This window comes from Capricornis sumatraensis, chromosome 2 (assembly GCF_032405125.1).
Source record: "Capricornis sumatraensis isolate serow.1 chromosome 2, serow.2, whole genome shotgun sequence".
In the NCBI taxonomy this organism is placed as follows: Eukaryota; Metazoa; Chordata; class Mammalia; order Artiodactyla; family Bovidae; genus Capricornis; species Capricornis sumatraensis.
In genome coordinates, this window is record NC_091070.1 from 94,032,477 (window position 1) to 94,046,582 (window position 14,106).

The following is a 14,106-nucleotide window of genomic DNA, read 5'->3' on the forward strand; positions in this document are numbered from 1 at the left end:
AAATAATAATTGGTAATTTTTGGATGTTGCTAGGCACCCATATTTGGAGAAGGAAATGGCAACCCACTCTAGTATTCTTGCCTGGAGAATTCCATGGACAGAGGAGCCTGGTGGGCTCCAGTCAGTTCACAGGGTCGCAGTCGGACACGGCTGAGCGATTATCACTGACTCACTCACTCAGGCACCCATATTATTATAAAAATTAATAAAGGGGAAAAAATAAAGCATTTAACCTGCTTTTCCTATACAATCTGTACTCCAGGGTAACCAAAGAGTTGATGAGGGGGGAAAAAAGAAATACAAGATACATCAGTTATTAATAAATCAGCTGATGATTTAAAAACTCCTGACTAATATTTTTGTTTTTGCCTACTTAAGGCGACTTTGGGGGGAAGGGGGTGTGAAAAAGACAGCAGTTGGTGGACTCAAAAGCACTCTTCGGGGCTAAGATCACATTCTGGCTTCAGAAAAGTCTGTCAGAGGCGACAGTTCCTTCCGGGGTCTGCGTCTCACAAGCCCGGAGATGGCGCTGCACGGGGACCTGACCCAGCTCTCCCTCTCTGCCGGCAGCGTTGGGCGGGCTCGGCCTGCGGTCTGTCTGCGGCAACGCTTCCTGTCTGATACCGCCGGCCGCAGCTCCAGTCCCGTGACCGCCGGGCCCCAAAGCAAAGGTGCGGAAAGCGCTTGCGGTAGCAAGCCATGCCCTAGCTCATCGAGAAACCCCGGGCCCTCTCGCGCTAGCTCGGCTCCTTCCTCCGCCACTGCCGGGGCGAGGCGGGGCCGGGAGGGGCGGGGCCGACGTGCGGCGCGCGGCTCCCCCTGTAGGCGGCGCGCGGCTCCCCGTGCCGGCCGCGTGAGGCTCCCCCTGCCGGCCGCGTGCGATCTCAGCGCGGCGCTGGCCCGCTTCCCTCACAACGCACTCGCGGCCTAAGGCGCTGCACGCGCAGAACAGGCCGGTCTCGCGCCAAGAATGTTCTTATTAACTCATAATTTCTCCTGGCCCTCAGAGCAATCTTTGTTTTGTGATTTTTACTTTTTTTAATTAACATTTTTGTTTTGTTTTGCGGAAATGGAGGAGTTGGAGAAGGAGCATAAGAAAGACTCCGAGTGCGACGTGGAGATGGAAGAAGGCTCCCAGGCCGCAGACTGGGACAGCGATGAAACGGTGGTAGAGGGGTCCGTGACGGAGAGCGACCCTGAGGAAGAGGCTCTGCCCTGGAGAAGGTGACCACCCTTGGGCTGGGGCCCTGGCGGCGGGTGGCCCTCGGAGCTTTGAGGGGGAGGTGTGCCCAGCCGGACTGCGTGCAGGCGGGAGTAGGGCCTGTGGGGCGCCCAGGCCTGAGCTAAGAACTTTTTAGGTAAAGACCCCAAAACCCTCCCCATACCCCCTCACCTAGGACCGAATGAGCTTTATAGTTAAGTGGCACTGGAAGAAAAGAAAAGAAAGTGAAGTCGCTCAGTCGTGTCTCTTTGCGACCCCGTGGACTGTAGCCTACCAGGCACCTTTGTCCATGGGATTCTCCAGGCAAGAGTACTGGAGTGGGTTACCATTTCCTTCTTCAGGGGATCTTCCCAACCCAGGGATCGAACCCGGATCTCCTGCTTTGGAGGCAGACGCTTTAACCTCTGAGCCACCATTATAGCATTTTTAAAAAGCCCGCTTTCTTAGTCTGGGGCTTTTTTGCACAGGTACAAAAGTATTGGGTCTAAACCCTTCATGCGTTACGCTTCAAGTACTCCTAACTCAGGTGTAAGGGGCAGTTCCTATACTTTCCAGAAACGATCGTGTGATGGGGGAACTGGTTACTGCCAAACTGGAGACGGATAGCTTTACAAGAATCAAGAGAAGATGGTAGTTCTTTCATCAAAACATAGCTAGTTCTCTGTGCTGGGCACGGGGAGAAGATAAGAGAGAAGAGGCTACTGCCTTTGAGAAACCTACAGGCTAGGAAAGCCATAAACAGATCATTTCAATATTGTGTGGCAAGTTCAGGGTTGGAGGTAGGTGCAGGCTGGTTTAGGAGCTCAGAGGGGGTTGACTTCTGTAATTTATTTATTTATGTTTGGTTCCCTTGAGTTGCTGCACATATGCTTTCTCCAGTTGCAGTCACTGGGGAGCTACTCTTTGTTGGGGTGCACGGGCTTCCTCATCATGGTGGCTTCTCTTGTTGAGCATAGGCAGTTGGCACACCGGCACCGGCTCAGTAGTTGTGGCAGGGGGCTAGCTGGCCCTTGGCATGTGAAATCTTCTTAGACCAGGGATCAAACCGGTGTCTCCTGCATTGACAGGGGGATTCCCATCTGCTATACAGGGTTGGCTTCTGAGTAGAGGCGTGAAGGTGGATAGGAGTTAAGTCAGATGGAGAGGTTTTCAGGCCAAGGGAACTGCCTGGCTAAAGGTGTCATGGTGGGACATAGCAATGTGTTATGTGTGCTGGAACGTGCAAACAGTTAAGTATTACTGACGTGTTAAATGTTGTGATAGGTGTGGTGAAAGATGAGGTTGGAGAGAAAGGTAGGATAAGGTCATGTAAGGCTTCGTATAGCTTGTATGAGTCTGTAAGATCTTAAGTGGAGGAGTAGCATAATCAGATTTTCATTCACTCATGCATGCCCTGGATTGGGGCTTTGTAAATGCCAATGAAAAGTCTTTTATTTCTTTAAATCACTTCAGAATCCTGTTAAAAGGTGGATTCCAATTTCAGGAGTTCTATGGGGTTTGAGATTCTGCATTTCTCACAAGTGTCTGGGTTAAAGTTGATACTGTTGGAGCATGGGTTACCTTTTGCAAAGCGCGGCTCTTCAGGTTAGCTTTTGGAATCAAAGTAGTAACAGACTGGGATGATGAGAACTCGGCTAGGCAGAAACAGTGGGAACAGAGGGAAAAGGACAAATCTGAGAAATCTTTAGAAGGTAAATTTGGTAGGAAATGGTGATTGACGTGATATGGAGGATGAGAGCTGGGCAGCAGTATAGGAGGGTATTCAGATTTCTGGTTCTTTTATATATACAGACAGTAACATTTGCTCTTAATGGTATGTGGGGATCATTTTGACTAGTACATGACGTCATAATAATTACTACACTCAAGATCCAGAACAGTTCTGTTACTTAAAAAAAAAAACCAAATCCTCCTTTGTGCTCCCTGTCCCTTGCAGTCAAGCACCTCCTTCCCCATTTAAATCACATTTTCCATCTGTGTAATATATCATCTTTTAAAATCTGTCTGCTTCCATTCCTTCCATCTTTGGTTTTTAGCAGTTTGATTATGACATGTCTGGTAATGATTTTCTCTGTGTTCTTCCTGTTTGGGGTTCACTGAGTTTCTTGAATCTGTAAACTTATATCTTTCACCAAACTTGGGAAGTTTTCTGTCATGATTTCTTCATATATTTTTTATGTACCAGTCTTTTTCTTCTCTCTTTCTGGGATTTAAATGATGTGGATGCTAGACCTTCTGATAGTTTCCCAGATCCTTGAGGCTGTATTAACTTTTTTCATTTTTTTTCTCTCAGTTCTTCAGACTATATAATTTCTATTGCTTTGTGTTCAGATTCACTTAGCCTTTCCTATGTTATATCCATTCTGTTGTTGAGACCATCCAGTGAATTTTTAATTTCAGGTATTATATAATCAGTTCAGTTCAGTCGCTCAGTTGTGTCTGACTCTGCAACCCCATGGACCACAGCAAGCTGGGCTTCCCTGTCTGTCACCAACTCCCGGAGCCTGCTCAAACTCATGTCCATTGAGTTGGTGATGCCATCCAACCATCTCATCCTCTGTCGACCTCTTTTCCTCCTGCCTTCAGTCTTTCTCAGCATCAGGGTCTTTTCCAGTGAGTCAGTTCTTTGCATCAGGTGGCCAAAGTATTGGAACTTCAGCTTCAGCATTGGTCCTTCCAATGAATATTTAGGATTGACTTGTTGGATCTCCTTGCAGTCCAAGGGACTGTCAAGAGTCTTCCCCAACACTGCAGTTCAAAAGCATCAATTCTTTGGCACTCAGCTTTCTTTATCATCCAGCTCTCACTTTCATACATAACTACTGGGAAAACCATAGCTTTGATTAGACGGACCTTTGTCAGCAATTATATCTCCTAAAATTTCCATTGGATTCTCTTTTATAGTTTTTATTTCTATGCTGAGAACTTTATTGTCATCCATTGGATAAATGTTTACCTTTATCTCTTAGAGAATTATTTAAATAGATGTTTTAAAATCTTTGTCTTATAATTCCAGCATCTGGACTGGACAGGCTGGGACATTCAAATCTGTTATCTTTTCTTTTTTTTAATTACAAAAGGAAATTTATTTCAAAGGCATAGGGGAACATTCACATTTGAACAAAGTGATAAACAGGTGTCTTGCAAAAGAAAAAAATCCATGGCATGAAGTTTTTCGTTCAAATTTTTTAAGCAAAAATAATCTAAGTTGTGCACTATTGCTTTAAGAAAGGGAAGGGGAACAATGAGGCGGTAAGGGAAGGAACACAGTCAACTTAATATCAAACTTTAGAAAGTGAAGTCACTTTTCTTTCAAGCATTAGTCAGATTTTCCTTTTCTTTGCAAGTTGAGTAATTCTGCATAATATTCTGTATATTTTGAATGTTATATTTTGTACTCTTGTTCCTGTTAAAATCTGCTAGAGGGTGTTGATTTTTGTTTGTTGTAAGAGACAGTTAGTCTGATTAGATCTGACTGCCCATTCTGTTGCCTTCTGTGGGTGGTGGTTACATCAGTTCAATTTTCAAAGCCTTTATTATGCTGTTTGAGTCTGTCTGACTCATGTACCATTCAGGGGTTAATCTGGAGTTTGGGAAGTAGTTAATATCATAGTTCAATTCTCTAAGCCTTTATTATGCTTTTTTGAATCTGTTCTGCATGTGGACAGCTCAGAGTTGAGCCTAAGACTTGTTCAGTCGCTAAGTCATGTCTTGACTCTTTGAAGCCCTATGGACTGTAGCATGCCAGGCTCCAAACTATCTTCCAGAGTTTGCTCAACTTCATGTCCATTAAGTCAGTGATGCCATCTAGCCATCTCATCCTCTTTTGTCCCCTTCTCCTCCTTCCCTCAGTCTTTCCCAGCATCAGGGTCTTTTCCAGTGAGTCGGCTCTTCGCATCAGGTGGCCGAACTATTGGAGCTTCAGTTTCAGCATCAGTCCTTCTGATGGATATTCATAGTTAATTTCCTTTAGGACTGACTGGTTTGATCTCCTTGGAGTCTAAGGGAATCTTCTCCAGCACCACAATTCAAAAGCATTAATTCTTCAGCATTCAGCCTTCTTTAGGGTCCAACTCTCACATCTGTGCATGACTATTGGAAAAATCATAGCTTTGAATATATGGACCTTTGTTGGCAAAGTGATGTTTCTGCTTTTTAATATACTGTCTAGGTGTGTCATAGCTTTCCTTCCAGGAGCAAGTATCTTTTAATTTCATGGTTGCAGTCACCATCTGCGTTGATTTTAGAGCCCAAGAAAATAAAATCTGTCACTGCTTCCACTTTTCCCCTTCTATTTGCCATAAAATGATAGGCCTGGATGCCATGATCTTCATTTTCTTAATGCTGAGTTTCAAGCCAGCTTTTTCATGCTCCTTTTTCACCCTCTTCAAGAGGCTGTTTAGTCCCTCTTCGCTTTCTGCCATTAGAGTGGAATCTTTTGCCTATCTAGGGCTGTTGGTATTTCTCCTGGCCATCTTGATTCCAGCTTGTGCTTCATCCAGCCTGGCATTTCTTATGATGTACTCTGCATATAAGATAAATAAGCAGGGTGGCAATATACAGCCTTGTTGCACTCCTTTCCCAATTTTGAACCAGCCCACTGTTCCATGTAAACTTTACCTTTTGCTGCTTGATCCTCATACGGATTTCTCTCGAGAAAAGTAAGGTGCGATGGTCTGGTACTCCCCTCTCTTTATGGATTTTCCACAGTTTATTGAGATCCACAGAGTCAAAGCCTTAGCGTAGTCAATGAAGCAGAAGTAGATATTTTTCTTGACTTCCCTTGCTTTCTCTGTGATCCAGTGAATGATGACGATTTGGTCTCTGGTTCCTCTGCCTTTTCTAAACCCAGCTTGTACATCTGGAAGTTCTTGGTTCATGTATTGTTGAAGCCTACCTTGAAGGATTTTGAGAATTATCTTGCTAGCATGTGAAATGAGCGCAGTTGTTTGGTAGTTTGAACATTCTTTGGCGTTGCCCATCTTTGGGATAGGAATGAAAACTGACCCTTTCCAGTCCTTTGGCCACTGCTGAGTTTTCCAAATTTGCTGGCATATTGAGTACAGTACTTCTAACAGCGTCATCTTTTAGGATTTTAAATAACTCAGCTGGAATTCCATCATTCCACTAGCTTTGTTCATAATAATGCTTCCTGAGGCCTACTTGACGTCACATGCCAGAGTGTCTAGCTCTAGGTGAGTGACCACACCTTCATGATTACCCAGATCTTTAAGGCCTTTCTTTTATCGTTCTGTGTATTCTTGCCTCCTCTTCTTAATCTCTGCTGCTTCTGTTAGGTTCTTACCGTTTTTGTACATTATTGTGCCCATTTTTGTATGAAATGTTCCCTTGATATCTCCAATTTTCTTGAAGAGATCTCTAGTCTTTCCCATTGTATTGTTTTCCTCTATCTCTTTGCATCGTTCCTTTAAGAACGCCTCAGACTTACGTAGGATCACATACAGAATTAGATGGTCCCCCTCCCTGCTCTCTTTTCTCCAGGATTTTCGTGCACCCTCTCCTCCCTCTACCCCCACATGTGGGTTTATATGACCAGAAAGATGGATTTCTTTCAGTGTCAGCCTTTCATTGTAGTTTCCTGCAGCTGGGGCCATCTTCAGGGCAAAGTGTTAAAAAAAACAAGAGAGAAGAAAATAAAAGAGATTCTTTTCATACTCTTGGGATTATGGTTCCTCAAGGAGGAGAGAAACAGGTTTTCTCTTGAGTTTTAAGTGTCCAAGCTACCATAGTTGGTAGCAGTATAGCTCTGTAGCTAAAAAGAGAAAATGGCACAACTCAAGGATTTCCCCCACACCTTCTGGTGTTCAGGGGGCCCTTTCTCTAATTTTCTTGATAAAGCTAGGAAGGATTTCTCCTGAAGTTTTCGGTATCTGTGCCCACTGTGCAGTTCTAGGTTTAGGCATAGGGTCAAAGCTGGAAACAAAGAAAAATAAGAGCAAAAAACTGAACCAAAAAACCCAAGCAAACCAGGAGACTCACTTACTACAAGGTTGTTATTTAGATTTTAGTTTCAGTCCCCAGTTTACCTGCTATTGTTTACTTTTCAGATTACTCAGGTAGCTTTAAAAAAATATTCTACTGGAGTTTTTAGTTGTAGTCACTGGAGAACTAGGCTATAGATGGCTCACTGTGTCATGGCTAACCAATCTTTTTTTCCCCCTCTAATTCATTTTGAAATGATTCTCTGCAGTGCCATATAAACATCATTCTTTCAGACCTCATAGCTCAGGGTTAAAAATTAGTGTTCTTTTTATTGGTATGGAAATACAGTAAAGTCTAAGCATTGCTGGAGCTGACGGCCATTGCATTTTTTCCTCCTGCATCTTCTTTGCTTACTTGTACGCAATTTATTCTGTTTTTCATGCCCAAGCTTCCAACTTTGACTGACAAGAGAAAAATAGGTCTTAGAAGACTTGAGAACAGGCAAAACGTACAGTTTCACATAGTTAAATAATCCTTAAATGTTGCAGCGATTAAGGTGCTTTTGCTAAAATCTGAGAAAGGATTTGACGACCAGTGGAATTACATAAAGCAAGGCCTGCAAAGAATGAGGATGCCATAACTGTGTCTGAAAAGTACTCTGAGAGCCTGGACTTGGTCCTAATCTTATGAAACTGGAAAATGCATCCAGTTTCTTTTATGGCTTGGTAGGTGTTGCTACTAATCTGTAAGAATTTAAATGGCTGACTAAAAAGATTTTGTTAGCTTGTTTTTTGTTTACTAAGAGGCAGGATTCATTCTCTATCTCGTCCTCTGTTCTCTGTTCTTGACAGAGGATGAGATGGTTGGAGGGGACCACTGATTCAATGGACGAGGATTTGAGCAAGCTCTGGGAGATGGTGAAGGACAGGGAAGCCTGGCGTGCTGCTCCATGGGGTTGCAAAGAGTTGGACACGACTGAGTGACTGAACAACAACAAGGATTCATTTTTCTTATATGTGCCCTGAGAACCCTTTATCAATCCTTAATTTCTGTCTCACCCTCTGGTAAATATTTACTGCTCAACAACATTTAAAGGATACATCTCAAACTAATCCTGTTCAATAAATTTAAACAGAACCACTTTCTAAGATAGTTCATTATTACATAGATTTAGGTATATGTTCAGGTCAAATCATATTCTCTGAACATTATAAGTGCATTTAAAGGCTAATTGAATAAATTACCCTGCAAAATGAGTGTTCATTTTGTCCTTTAAGATAGACTAGCACTGTCCTCATGAATTGTCTAGATAAGAAATGCCTGTTATAAAGGATACAGTTGCAGAAGAGAAAAATATAAAGCAAGATACAGTGAGACAGTGAATAACTGGACTAAAATAGCTAAAGAAAGCAACATTTTGGGTCAGGATCTATATCAAAATAATGACTCCTCCAATGATGAAAACAGAATGGTGCCGAGTACCATTCTGAAAGCTGTTTACTCTGAGAGAAGAGATGGAGCAAGATTAGCTGCGGTAGTGGGCGTCAGTCCCGCATGGCCAGCAGTCACTCTTCAGCTGATGCACGGTCAATGGCCTGCACACTCCCCTCTGGTGCCACCGGTCGAAGGACTTCATCCTCTCTCCACAGAGGACACATAGAGCAGTGGGGTTGGCCAACTACCATATGACACACACTTTTCAACAGAACAGAGGAGTACACCCTGAGGCTAAACAGGGAAGTGTATTCCCACACAAGGTGGTAAGTCCAGTACAGGCTGGGAGGACTCTGTCTTTTAGTGGGAAAGTGTTCCAGACCCAAGGCCTAGGAGGAGTGAAAGATGGTATGCACATGACTGCCTCTCTCAACACATTCTTTGTTATCTCCTGTAGAAAGTACACATATTGCCTCCTCAGTTGAATCAGATCAAACTTCTCAATCTAATAACTGGTTTACAGGAAATATACAGGACGGAGGAACATGTGAAATGACATGCAGTCTTCAAATCCCAAATGTGGGAAACTATATGGGAAAAACAACCCAGTTTCTTCAACAAATAAATTGTAAGGGGCAGGGAAAGATATAACTTACAGATTTTAAAAGAGGCTTAAGAAACATACAACCAAATGCAATGTGTGTATCTTGTTTGGATCCCAGTATGAACAAAACCATTGTAAAAAGAGACAGGGAAATCTGACTGCAATCTGTCTGTTAGTTTACATTGCTGTATGACAGCTTACTCCAAAACGTATTAACTTCTTAAAGCAGTAAACATATTGTATAGTTTCTGTGGTTCAGGAGTCGAGGAGTGGCTTAACTAATGATCAGGCTCAAGGACTCAGAAGGCTGCATTCGCCTCATGGTTTCATGAGACGGAGCCACTACCCGAACGGAGGTTGTGAGATTCAGCTCCTTCTCTGGCTGTTGACTTCAGTCCTTGGCTCCTCTCTGTTGACGGGGGCTTCCCATTAGTTTCCTGCTGTGTAGGCTTCTGCAAAGGGCATCGCAACGTGGCAGGCTGGCTTCCACAAGAGGGAAGCAGCAAGAGGATGAGAGGATAGGATGGAAGCCAGTGAGGTCACATCCCCACCTATTTGCTGTGTTTTGCTAATGAGAAGAGTTGCTGGATCCAGTCCATACTCAAGGATAAATACCATATACAAGGGTATAAATACTGAGAGCCATTAAAGAGGTTGCTTACTATAGACTACATAGTAGTGAAGTCGCTTAGTCGTGTCCAGCTCTTTGTGACCCCATGGACTGTAGCCTACCGGGCTCCTCCGTCCATGGGATTTTCCAGGCAAGAGTACTGGAGTGGGTTGCCCTTTCCTTTTCCAGAGGATCTTCCTGACCCAGGGCTCGAATTTGGGTCTCCTGCAGTGTAGGCAGATGCTTTACCATCTGAGCCATAACGTTTATTAATATTAAGTAATTATTAGCTTTTTTAAGTATGTAGTTTTGGCTGTTTTTAAAGGTGTGATTATTATGGTTATGTTAAAAGAGTCCTTGTCTTTTAGAGTTGAATACTGAAATATTTCCAGATGAAATGGAATAAGATGTTCAGGATTTGCTTTAAAAATAATCTAGTAAGAGACTCACACTGGGTGCAGAGGATGGCAAGGGTTATAAAGAAGCAATAATGGCTGGGTACTGGTAATTATTGCACTCGGATGGTGAGTGTACTATTGTCTTTTATTTGTTGTTATTTGTAATTTTCCATAAAAAGGTTAAATGAATAAAAAAAAAAACCTCATTCCAAATCATATATTTATGCCTTAGTACATTGTTACATTCTTGGATTCTGGGAAGATTTTAAAACATTTTTTTTTAATTGTAGTGATATATATATATATATATATATATATATATATATATATAATATGGCATAGCATTTTAACCATTTTCAAGTGTATAATTCAGTGACATTAAATACATTCATGTTGTACAGCCATCACTACTAGTTATCTCTAGAATTTTTTCATCTTCTCAAATTGACACTGTATAACTCCCCATTCTTCCCTGCCTTCAGCCCTTGGCAACCACCATTCTACTTTCTGTTTCTATGAGTCTGATTACTCTGTACCTCATGTAAGTGGAATTGTACCATTTTTGTTCTTTTATGTCTGACTTTTTTCACTTAATATGATGTCTTTAAGGTCTGTCCATGATGTAGCATGTATTAGTATTTCCTTCGTTTTTAAGGCTGAAAAATATTCCACTGTATGTAGGTTCCACATTGTTTATCTACTCATCTGTCAGTGTACACTTGTCAATGTCCACCCTTTAGCTGTTGTGAATAGTGTTTCTGTGAACATAAGTGTACAAATTCAGGTCTCTGCTCTCAGTTGCTTGGTGTACATACATAGAAATGGAATTATTAGATCAAATTGTAAATCTGTCTAATCTTTTGAGGATGCACCATACTGTTTTCCACAGTGGCTGTATCAATTTACATTCCCACTAGCAATGTACAAGAAGAGTTCTAGTTTCTCCATATACTTGCCACACTTGTCATTTTTGTTTTTTGTTTGTTTATTTGTTTTTGGTTGGTGTGAAGTGGTCTCTCATTATGGTTTCCCTAATGCTTAGTATTGTTGAGCATTTTCATGTTGCCAAGAGAAATATCAGTAACCTCAGATATGCAGATGACACCGCCCTTATGGCAGAAAGCAAAGAGGAACTAAGGAGCCTCTTGATGAAAGTGAAAGAGGAGAGTGAAAAAGCTGGCTTAAAACTCAACATTCAGAAAACGAAGATCATGGCATCCAGTCCCATCACTTCATGGCAAATAGATGGGGAAACAATGGAAACAGTGATAGACTTTCTTTTCTTGGGCTCCAAAATCACTGCAGATGGTGACTGGAGCCATGAAATTAAAAGACGCTTGCTCCTTGGAAGAAAAACTATGACAGACTTAGGCAGCATATTAAAAAGCAGACACATTACTTTGCCAACAAAGTTCCATCTAGTCAAAGTTATGGTTTTTCCAGTAGTCAAGTGTGGATGTGAGAGCTGGATGATAAAGCTGAGTGCCGAAGAATTGATACTTTTAAACTGTGTTTTTGAGAAGACTCTCGAGTCCTCTGGACTGCAAGGAGAGCAAACAAGTCAGTCCTAAAGGAAATCAGTCCTGAATGCTCGTTGGAAGGACTGATGCTGAAGCTGCAGCTCCAATACTCTGGCCACCTGTTGCAAAGGGCTGACTCATTGGAAAAGACCCTGATGCTGGGAAAGATTGAAGGCAGGAGGAGAAGGGGACAACAGAGGATGAGATGGTTGGATGGTATCACTGACTTGATGGACATGAGTTTGAGCAAGCTCCGGGAGTTGGTGATGCACAGGGAAGCCTGGTATGCTTCTGTTCAGGGGGTTGCAAAGAGTCGTACATGACTGAGTGACTGAACTGAACTGATCTGTATATCCTCTTTGGAGAAGTGTCTATTCAAATCCTTTGCCCATTTTTTTTCATTCTTTAAAGATTTTTTAAACAGGAGAAATTCTTAGTAGCATCCTTAGAATGATATATAGTAGCATACTTAGAATGCTTTGCTTAGTAGCATACTTGCCATGATATATCTTTGCTGTTTTTATCCCTCACCAGATCTGAATCTTCTTGAGAACAAGGACTATCTTTTCTCTTTACCTTGGTGCTGCCTAGAACATAGTAAGATGTGAATCCAAAACTTAAATTTCTATAATTTATGTTCTGAAAATATACACTTGAATTTAACCCTGGGATCTTAAATTCTCTGTGATGTAGAGAAAGGTGAATGAAAAAAACCCACCAGCACTGGTTCCTTCACATCATCTCCTCATTTCACTTCTGTTCAAAAACTATATTGATGTTTGCTCCTTACTCCAAAATATCCAAAAATAGTAGAGTATTTATTTAAAAAGAACAGAGCACATGAATAAGTCTTAATTTTCATCTTGGATAAGTTTTTTAAATTTATTTTTTAATTGAAGGATAATTGCTTTACAGAATTTTGTTGTTTTCTGTCAAACATCAACAAGAATCAGCCATAGGTACACCCATGTCCCCTCCCTCCCAAAGCGTCCTCCTGTCTCCCTTCCTATCCCACCTATCTAGACTGTCACAGAGCCCCTGTTTGAGTTCCCTGAGTCAAAGAGCAAATTCTTGTTGGCTGTCTATTTTACATATGGTAATGTAAGTTTCCATGTTACTCTCTCCATACATCTCACTCTCTCCCTCCTCACATCCCCCATGTCCATCTGTTCTCTATGTCTGTTTCTCCATTGCTGCCCTGCAAGTAAATTCATCAGTGCCATCTTTCTAGATTCCATATATATATGCATTAGTATATGATATTTATATTTCTCTTTCTGATTTATTTCACTCTGTATAATAGCCTCATTAGAAACTGACTCAAATTCACTCCTTTCTGTGGCTGAGTAATAGTCCATTGTGTATATGTACCGCAGCTTCTTTATCCATTCATCTGTTGATGGGCATCGAGGTTGCTTCCATGTTCTAGCTATTGTAAATAGTGCTGCAGTGAACAATGGGATACATGTGCCTTTTTCAGTTTTGGTTTCCTCAGGGTATACGCCTAGGATTGGGATTGCTGGGTCATATAATGGTTTTATTCCTAGCTTTTTAAGGAATCACCATACTGTCTTCCATAGTGGCTGTATCAATTTACATTCCAACTGGCAAGATGGTTCCCTTTGCTCCACACCCTCTCCAGCATTTATTGTTTGTAGAATTTTTGATGATGGCCATTCTGACTGGTGTGAAATGGTATCTCATTGTAGTTTTGATTTACATTTCTTTAATTATGAGCAATGTTGAGCCTATTTTCATGTGTTTTGTTAGTCATCTGTATGTCTTCTTTGGAGAAATGTCTTTTTAGGTCTTTTTCCCAGTTTTTGATTGGGTTTTTAGTTTTTCTGGTATTGAGTTGTATGAGCTGCTTGTATATTTTGGAAATTCTTTGTCAGTTGTTTCCTTTGCTATTATTTTCTCTCATTCTGAGGGTCGTCTTTTCACCTTGTTTATAGTTTCCTTTGCTGTGCAAAAGCTTTTAAGTTTCATTAGGTCCCACTTATTTATTTTTTGCTTTTATTTCCATTACTGTAGGAGGTGGGTCATAGAGAATCTTGCTTTGATTTATATCATGAAGTGTTCTGCCTATATTTTCCTCTAAGAGTTTTATAGTTTCTGGTCTTACATTTAGGTCTTTAATTCATTTTGAGTTTATCTTTGTGTGGCATTAGGAGGGCTTGCATGGTGGCTCAGATGGTGAAGAATCCGCCTGCAGTGTGGAAGACCTGGGTTCGATCCCTGGGTTGGGAAGATCCCCTGGAGGAAAAAATAGCAACCCACTGCAGTATTCTTGCCTGGAGAATTCCCATGGACAGAGGAGCCTGGCGGGCTACAGTCCAGGGGGTCGCAGAGTCGGACATGACTGAGTGACTGAG

At 41.8% G+C, this 14,106-nt stretch overlaps 1 protein-coding gene across 1 annotated transcript in view; it reads left to right on the forward strand.

The window, feature by feature from the left end:
- Positions 1-1,120: 1,120 nt before the first annotated feature.
- Positions 1,121-14,106, forward strand: part of ANKRD31 (ankyrin repeat domain 31) — a 134,744-nt gene continuing 121,758 nt past the window's right edge. Inside the window, exon 1 of the mRNA XM_068993511.1 lies at positions 1,121-1,224. Coding sequence (XP_068849612.1) covers positions 1,121-1,224 — 104 coding nt within the window. The remainder of the gene's footprint in view (positions 1,225-14,106) is intronic.